The sequence below is a fragment of the Eretmochelys imbricata genome, chromosome 2 (assembly GCF_965152235.1).
Source record: "Eretmochelys imbricata isolate rEreImb1 chromosome 2, rEreImb1.hap1, whole genome shotgun sequence".
Taxonomy (NCBI): Eukaryota; Metazoa; Chordata; order Testudines; family Cheloniidae; genus Eretmochelys; species Eretmochelys imbricata.
This window is the reverse complement of record NC_135573.1, coordinates 167074935-167084844: the sequence shown is the minus strand read 5'-3', so window position 1 is coordinate 167084844 and position 9910 is coordinate 167074935. Positions and strand designations below refer to the sequence as shown.

Below are 9910 nucleotides of genomic sequence, written 5' to 3'. Positions count from 1 at the left end.
AGGATTTTTCAGAGTGGTCTGAGAAAAGAGAGAGGGTCCTATGGGAACTATGATTTGCAAGTTAACACCTCTAAAGAAAATATGGAGTCAAATTCATTGCTGCTGAAAATAGGTGCATTGACTTCAGTAGAGCTGCTGCTGCTTAAGGAAGTTGGAAACCCTTAAACTTTTGATGGTACGTATAAAATGGAGAAGGCTGGGTTAATTTCAAAAGTAGACAATACAAATTACTTCATTTTTGTTTATTAATGTTGTCAGTAAACTCTGCATGCTTGGTTAATAGGCTTTGGATACAGACTTCAAGTACAAGAGGCTTTGTATCCATACAACATACAACAAAAAGACACCAAGAATCTAAACATTTTCCAACCAAAGTCAAGCCACTCCATGTATTCTAGTTAGGCACCAACCATCATTTATGTTATTCTAGTGAGATTTTTTTCCCCCTTATCTTCAATTTTTCAACTTTTTTGTTCTCACTTGTATGTTCTAGCTCCTGTCCTTGAGCATTTCAAGTGTAAGGGTGTCTAGCTGGTTATAGATGACAAACTGATGGGATGGGGGGGAAAAGTAATATTGATAACGCTCACAGAATATGGTACCTTTGCAGTTTACAACAAAGAAAAGTAACTGATTAACAGAATTTAGTACTAGAAGGCAAGAGGGCAACAGTAGAACTGTTATAATTTTAAAGCAGTCAAGTGTATTACATATTAGCAATAATCAGTGTTTTAGAATATATTATAATAGGTAATAAAATATATTTGAATCTACTATCACAGTAAGAATGTACATATTGTATTAGCTAAGAAAAATCCAAAAGGTTATTCAAAATTGCTTGATTAATTTTATTTTCCCCCTCATCCAGCAGCTAAATTATATTCTGTGGAATTTGGATATTCTGCTAAAGTGCTCTTACTAGGCTTCATAGTCATCATCAACGTTAAACAACATGAATCAGCACAGATTGTGTCAGCTTTTGAAGAAAAGGCACAACGGATCTGGGTTCATGCATTGACCCAGCATTGGTTTCCAGAAGCCATTTCACCCACAAATGGATTTTATAGCTGCATAAGAGTAACACCATGGTTATGGTGTTTCTTCTAATCACTTAGTTTTCACAAATGATGCTTTTGTTCTTAAATTGATTACATGGCAAAGTATATTTTTTGCAATAAAGTAATTTCAGCACTTCAAGGCAACAATAATACCTTCCTTAACTACCCACCCGTTACCTTCCAAGGGAAAATAGGGTACAGGAAGGTGTGAAAAAAATCCTTCACCTTTTTCTTATGAATTATAACAAGTCACATCACCCCTGGCATTTAGAAACAAGTAAATATGAAACATAGATTTCCACTTGGTGCTAAGTAAGGGGCACTGTAAATCTACAGACCTTTAACTTCTTGTTTTAAAAAAAGCAATTGGAGCAAAATCTCTTTTTAATTTTTTAAAAATCTTTTTACTACATTTAGAATAATTTCAGTTATAAAAATGGCTATACTTTTTCAAAATGATTACTTAGTATTTGGATTAGAGCTGCATGGAAACAACTTTTTGGTTAAAATGTATTTGTTTCTCAATGAAATTTCATTTTGTCAGAAATTTTCTGACCAGGTCTAGTAAAAATTCATGCTCCGTGCAGTGTTTCCTTCCCTTATGCATTTCCCATTCAGTTACTATGAGACAGGTTTTCATTTCAGTTACAGTAGTAAACTCAGGCAACTCCACTGATTTATGTGGAATTATCTTGGATTTACCCTACCATATCCAACATCAGAATCTGACCTGTCTTGTCCTGCACAGAGCTGTTTATCTACTTACCTCACAAAAATATTGGTCCATCTGGTGGAGGAGCTGTAATTCTTCTCTGGTTACCAGACGAGTGTTTTCTAATGTGAAGCCTGTAAAAATTATTTCCGTATGGGAGACTTATTGGCTAGAAAGCCAGAAGACAAAGCAGCTTCCTTGGTTTTGAGACCAGAATAATGTATTTTTTTAAGTGAACACTTAAGAGGAACAATATGACAGCTAAAATCCTCAGCTTCACTCAGTCTATTGATCATCTGTACACAGTGCACCACATTCTGTGCTTACATATACCCTTAAAATTTCACTTGAACTCCACTTAAGTCAGTGAAGTTACTCTGAATTGATAATAATGTAGCCAAGAGCAATGTTTTGCACAGTGGCTCAATCACCTGTCTGAATGTTGCCTGGTGTTTCAGACTGATTTACCATATCTTCCTTCTCTTTGTTGCATTTGAAATCAGTTTTTTTAAAACATCCAGATCTAGGGAATTCAAGCTCCTTTGATATCCATTTATTCTTTTAGTTTACCCCAGAAATGGCAGTCTGGAATTCATATTTTAAATAAGAGTCTTAATAAGGTCAGTGGTCCTGGGGCTCATCCCTGGCAATATTTAAGTTTTATAGGGTAACATAATGATGGAGTGCTTGAACTGCACATTTCCTTTATTCCGTGGGTTTATCAGAATCATAGGCACATATTTTCAACATGGACCTTGAATTATATTTATGGTTTACATTTCTGAAAGTAATATTTCATACTCCAAAGTTACAGTGGATGGAACAAAAACGGACAGTAATACAACAATAAATCATCTTTGACTAACGTGGGAACAGAAGCAACATTTTACAATCACAGTTACAGTGGTATTATGTCTAAGAGGTTTGTTACACATTACACCACATAAATTAGCTGCTTTAAAGACCATATAGCATCATGTCACACAACATAGTTTACAGATTATTCTTCACGTAAATCATTTCCTCAGAAATGAATTTAGAAATACAGAGGCGATATGGTGATTTCATGAAAAGAGTCAGGTAGTGCACAAATTACGATTACAGGTGAAATCCTTACACAGCATTTCAAGATGTATCAATTTGGAGTAGACTGATTTTTTTTTAATTCAACATAAAATATAACTCAAAGACAGCCCAATCCCCTTTTAATCGTTAATAATAATTTATATGATGAACAACGCCTCAGATATGACATAGTAATTAATGGTCATCTATGTGGCTTCAGAGCAAACGAATTTTTGAGGCTTACATTGCTGTAAGTATGATATCGATTTAAGTAGGTTAGTCTCAAATGTAATTTTTCTGTTTTTAAATATGTGTAAACCTAACATCTGTTTTCAAGATTTAATTTTTTTTTACTTTTAATGAAAAGTTGTAAAACATGGTATTTGATGTGTTAGAAATCCCAGAACAGTAGCATTGTGCTGGTACATGAGAATATGAGAACAAAATTGACCAGGCTATTTTTATGGTCCAGTCTGGGAAATTACAAACGTGTACTCAAATGGTAGAAATGATAGAAAGTAAATTTGTACTTTGATAATGTTGCTGTTCAATATTCTGAGATGTTAACAGTTCATGATTTTTTAAAAAAATCATTTCAATGTAAATTAATTTTAATACATCACTCACACTTAAAACATTTCAACCAATTTGTAGGAAATGTCTCTCAGCGTAAAGTCTATCAAATCAACAGAAACATTTAAAGCATGACCACTGTAGGATCATTGGCAGCAGATCCAGGTACAGGGAGGAAATGGGAAGATTGTAGAGGGAATATGTACCCCCAAGGAGCAAATGAGAGCAGGGAATGGGGTGCCTGGGGAAAGGGCCAAATGATCTCAGTCTGTGCAGATTCTCCTGTTCTCCCTTCCCAGACAGGGTACAGGGGATATAAGGATACATAGAATATACTTCAGCCCAGGGGGGCAGAGTGGGTTCCTCCACCCCTGCTTCTTTCCAGAACCCCATCCAGCTAGTTGGACTGAACCGTGGTTTCTGGATTTAGGTCAATTTTTCATCTAAGTGGAGTGGATTCTTACATGTTCAAAGAATTACACTGTGGGAAGTGGTGGTGTGTGGGGAGGGGAGGTGGGAGTGAGGAAACAGTCTATTCTTTCCTTGCCCTATTGGGGTCAGGAGAACAAACCCCTTTAAATTTAAATACCTATTGTTTTCACTATTTAAAGTTTTGAGTTGGTTCTTCTACCTGCCAGAAGGCTGGCACTACATTCCAGTGACATCAGGTCTATAAACATTTTATTATTGAAGTCAAATCCAAATAAAATGTGCATATTCCTTAGTTTAAAAGTGTTTCTGGTTCCCTAGTTCTTGCAGCACCAGTTAGGCAGTCAGATACTACACTGATGTAAGCCATAGAAGTACCTATGTAGGCAAACAGAATTAGCAATATGCAGAACACTGCATTTTAAGAGGATGGCTGCCTCCAAATAACAAACCCCTTTTAAAGGAAGGTAGAGGAATCTACATAGAAAATTGTTACATTAGGAGCTATTAGAGTTCCTCTAATTCCTTTCTTACCACTGGCTCTGCCACCTAGGAAAGCAGATGTCTCCAAGGGCCACTTGCAAAACTACCATGGTAACAAATAGACCTGTAATAGGATAGTGCTCTAACTGTATTATAATAAGGTAATTTGGTCCTGTCTACACAGGCAAGAACAAAGAATGTTAAAACCATTTATAGAACTCCATACAGCCCTGATTTTTACAGGGCCATAATACTGCTTGTTAACATCGCAACAGCACCGCCTGGTTCCATCTATAAATCACTAAGTCCAATGGTATAATGCAGTCAGGAACCATGGTACAACACAATTTGCTGACAGTAATTTTGCTAGTGTAGCTGGGCCATATAATATCAATAGCTACATTTCCCCCCTCATAATTCCCACTCCCACTAAAGAAAATTGATTTTCTCCATGCTGCCAAGTTAACACCCCTCACCTCACCCACATTCCTTATGGCTGCTGCTTGTCCTGTGCTTTCAGAAGTTCAGTTGTTAGCTTTGAGATGTGCTTCCAGGCAAATTGGATATGGACAGACTCCACTGTGCGGGAACAAATGGCAAAACGTAGCACAAACTTCTCTCTCAGGTGACATGGAACCAGATGGATCTTCCTGGCATCATTTATGCTTTTAAGAAGTGCCTCATTCAGTTCATTGGAGCCCTGAAATAATTGTAAACAATAAACATGAATTTTAAATGCTGGTTTGTTATCTCTTGGTCCCACCAACCAGCACTGTCTACCTACCTATAATACCAGCACTAGTCTCCACCCATTATTTCTTCCCATGACCCAAATTCCTCAATCCTTTGCCACCAAAAGTTTGTGAGAATACAGTGGGTCATGGGATAATTTTTCAGTCATTTTGTGAATCATGGACACCAAATGGTTGAGAAGCAGTGGTCTAGGGCATTTCTGATGGCAGACAAGTTTTGGGGGAGAAGAGGTCATCAATATCTGCAATTTTATATAAAAATGTTCATTATTGTAACTGCCTTTCTAATATTTTAAGAGCTAATCAAAGACAATTAGGAAGAAGTTTTGCAATGAAATATTAATATTTGTGAACTAAATCCTACAGTTTTTATTCAAATAAAACTCCCATTGAAGACATGTTTGAACAGAAAGATAGAAAGGACTGGGTGGGGGAGGGCAGTTAAGCCAAATTCATGTAAGGCTTAAAGTTAAGGTATGAATTTTGCTTATAGTAGCAGAAACCCTAAAAAAAAGTCTGCACTGTTAGAGAACTTGTTCCTCCATATAATACCTACTAGTGATGACCTGCAGCTTTGCCACTCAAGTTTATGGTTTCATAGGAAATATGAGTGGAGGTGGGAGAGTGTGTACATGGTGCTGATGATTTCATGATAATTTGTGAGAGTGGCGGATAAGAGGTATGTTGCAGCGAGGGCCTAGGTGTGTTTGGGGTATTTTGTGTGGAATGGATGTGGCAGTTGGGCCAAGTAATCCAGCATCTGTGTAGTCTTCACACAATGAAATGCAAATTAGCTGTAGAGTAAGGGTGGTGATTGAGTTTTCTTTGACATCCCAATGGTCTAGGACTCTTAGCATGGCATAGATACATTACATTGCATACTTCATAGTAGTTGTACACTGCACAGCTGTATTTTGTAAAGTCAAAATGGCTGAGAACTTAAAAGTTGGACAGTAAGAGACAATATACTCCTGTCATGATTCATCCTGGTAATATTCTAAACATAAAGCAATCAACTTGTAGTTTGTAGTTGTTTGTTGCTTGTAGTTGCTTGTAGTTGTTTCCATCACGACAAATGACTCTATGGACATTCTAGGCTTCAGAGTAACACAAAAAACAGGTGACAGTGCTGGAATCTTATACAGATTATCTTATCAGGCATTAGAGTTTTTTAGAAATATGAATAAAGTAATTCTCCCCACTGTCAGTTAGATTGTATCCGCTTTCCATAGATGGGGAAACTGAGGCAGGGAGGTTAAAATGACTTGCTGAAGGTCACAGAAGGAGTCTCTAATGCATGAATCATTAGATTATGCTTCCTTCCATTGCAGTGGCACCTTGAAATGCCTTCTGTACTCTCCATGGCTGACTGGTAGGATTTTATTTTTGAGAGTGACCAGTGTGGTGCCAGTCCCAACTCCTAATGTTCCAAGCAGTGCTTTTGAGAGGCCTGATCTCCCACTTCGACCCAGCTAGAGTCATATGAGTCATTCCCAGGCAAACATTTGAAAGGGCCATGTTTATCAGTTAAGGTTTGGGACTGAAAACAGATTTTTCCAAAGAGAAATAAATTGTTTTAAATTAATCTTTTAAAAAAACATGCACAAACTATCCAAAGGGACCCATTCCTGGTTGTTTTTACTGCATACTTTTCTAAGTCTTTTTATTATGCCCTTTTAGGGGAATGTACCTAACTCTTATACCAGCAGGCTTGGAGTTACACCCTGAACCTTGCGGACCAGTTTGCAGTACTTTTTCAGGGTAGCCTTTGTTGACCTCAAGTGTTGGCAGTTGTTTTGCACAGATACATCTGAGGTTATGCAGCAACTCCTCAGTCGCTTCTGTCCTGCTGCCTGGTAAGTAGGTGAAACAGGTTTACACGGGAGGCATAGATTGCTGGTGTCAGAACACAGGCAATTCAGAAATGAACTGAATCAACCTGCAAAGCTTTCAGGGGCAGATTTTCAATAGCACCTAAAACATTTAGGAACACAAGTCCAGTGGGACCTGTGATCCTAACTCCCTTACGTGCTTTTGAAAACCTCCCCTTTAGAACACATGCTATTGTTCTTTCAGTACTATACATGGTGGCAAGCCTAACTAATTTTGCCCTTTTGGGGAAAAAAAACATACAGAAGGTAATTGACAGTTTCCCTACTGTCACAAGTGGGAAATGTCTTCTTCCACGCACCCTTTGATCATGTTATAATAGAGATGGTCCCAAATCAAAATGCTATATGCAATTTACCCTGTACTTTGAGGAAGTTTGACTCCTGACAGGCAGGCCCTTATCTCTGCAGAAAATCATGATGAAACATGAACTGCGCTCTCACTACTGTTCACCATGACAACGAATCACACACTCAATTTTTTGTTGGTGAGCTTTCTGTCCTGGGCACATATATATCTCTTTGTTCTGGATGATAATCCATCATAAAATTGATGATCCTTTCCCTCTATATTCAACATGTCATTCAACAGCACAGCGTTAGCATTTAGGTCTCAGTTATCTCATGTTAAGTTACTGCTCTCTTGAAAAATAGCTGTGCACATCTTTTTTCTCTTATATTCCCACAGAAGCTCTTAGGGGTTGCTTTGACACTCTGGTGTCACATCAAATTGAAGTTAGTGAGGACTAATCCCCTCCCAGAGCTTTGGGAGGCAAGTAGCCAGCACTGATCGAGCATGTCAGTTTTAATAAGACATTATTCTTCCTGCCCCTCAGAGAAATTGACCAACTTTTCTCATATTCATCTGCAGTCATGACAAGGGAACCAAAAATTAACCCATTGACACATTAGCCCCCAGATTTTTCCTTTGGAGAGCGCTCTACCATATGATACCTAGGCATCATTAGTGCATCTGTTCAATAGTGTGAAAGGAAAAAATGCAGAGATTTAAAAGTTTTAATTAAGCAAGACAACGAAAAAAGTTTAATCAAAAACAAAAGGGAAAAAATTAAACTTTTCACTATCTCTAGATATTGCATCAAGTTTTCTTTCTCGGTATGCGGCACTACCACCCCAATCCCTCATCACGAACAATAGAGAAGAGGTGCGGGTACATTAGATCTAAAGGGGATTTTCCTGGGAATTTGATAAACACAAAACTTGATTTTGAAAGAGTGATTCAGAAAGTGAGTAAAGCCACAGAGACAATGGTGGGCAGCCCTTCATACAAACATTTGTGCAACAGTGGTAAAATCCAAAAAGGAGGAGGGCTTGAAGGCCTTGTTGCCTCCAGGTTGCTAAAGAATCTAGCATTGCTCTAGCCAAGTCTTTATTCTGAAAAGTGCCCAAGACATCCAGCATCTGCCCACTATTTCATAATTGGCCATTATGAGGGTCTTACACCTTCCTTTGAGCATCAGAGACAGAAGACTGGACTTAAATGGACCATTGGTCTGATCAAATGTGACAATTCATGCGTTGCCATGCTCCATTTCACCAGGAATGCTCCTTGAAAGTACAGATAGAGCACTTCACAGCTGTCACCAGACCTACAAAATTCTCTGTGTCTGCTTATTCCATATGAGAAAATAGGTCTAAAAATATTTTTCATGTCAGCAATAACTTCCACAAGCCCTATGCCTCAAAACCTTCCATTGAGCTTGCCAAGGTTCCTTCCCCACCCTGAACTCTAGGGTACAGATGTGGGGACCTGCATGAAAAAAACCCTAAACTTATTTTTACCAGCTTAGGTTAAAACTTTCCCAAGGTACAAACTATTTTACCTTTTGTCCCTGGACTTTATTGCTACCACCACCAAGCGTCTAACAAATATAACAGGGAAAGAGCCCACTTGGAAACGTCTTTACCCCCAAAATCCCCCCAAACCCTACACCCCCTTTCCTGGGGAAGGCTTGATAAAAGTCCTCACCAATTTGCATAGGTGAACACAGACCCAAACCCTTGGATCTTAAGAACAATGAAAAAGAAATCAAGTTCTTAAAAGAAGAATTTCAATTAAAGAAAAAGTAAAAGGATCACCTCTGTAAAATCAGGATGGTAAATACCTTCCAGGGTAATCAGATTCAAAACATAGAGAATCCCTCTAGGCTAAACCTTAAGTTACAAAAAGACACAAAAACAGGAATATACATTCCATTCAGCACAACTTATTTTATCAGCCATTTAAACAAAACAGAATCTAACGCTTATCTAACTAGATTGCTTACTGACTTTTTACAGGAGTTCTGACCTGCATTCCTGCTCTGGACCTGGCAAAAGCAACACACAGACAGAGAGAACCTTTGTTTCTGCCCCCTCCAGCTTTGAAAGCATCTTGTCTCCTCATTGGTCATTTTGGTCAGGTGCCAGCGAGGTTGTCTTAGCTTCTTAACCCTTTACAGGTGAAAGGGTTTTTCCTCTGGCCAGGAGGGATTTAAAGGTGTTTACCCTTCCCTTTATATTTATGACATGCCCCCCAAATCACAGATAGGGTGAAATGCTGGCTGTGATTTCTTCCTGGAGCTCGAGGAGAAAACAGAGTTAATAAGACACATGCACCTCTAAATATACTACCAAGTATATCAAGACTAACAATATTTTTCACATCTCAAGGACGATTTTAACCAGTTGATTCTAGGAAACTTTCACAGGAGAGTGCATCAGCCACTTTGTTAGAAGCTCCTGAGATGTGTTGTATGTCGAAATCAAAATCTTGGAGAGCTAAACTCTGCCAAATAAGTTTTTTGTTATTTCCTGTGGTGATATGAAGCCACTGTAGCGCAGCATGGTTGGTTTGCAGGTGGAAACGCCGTCCCCAAACATATGGGCATAGCTTTTCCAGAGCGTAGACAATGGCGTAACATTCTTTTTCACTGACTGACCAGTTGC

The 9910-nt window shown here is 38.3% G+C and overlaps 1 protein-coding gene across 1 annotated transcript in view; it reads right to left on the bottom strand.

The window, feature by feature from the left end:
- Window positions 1–227: 227 nt before the first annotated feature.
- The window catches only part of DDC (dopa decarboxylase), a 107463-nt gene continuing 97780 nt past the window's right edge, over window positions 228–9910 (bottom strand). Inside the window, exon 15 of the mRNA XM_077810938.1 lies at window positions 228–5020. Within this exon, the coding sequence (XP_077667064.1) occupies window positions 4811–5020 (210 nt within the window). The 3' untranslated portion in view covers window positions 228–4810. The remainder of the gene's footprint in view (window positions 5021–9910) is intronic.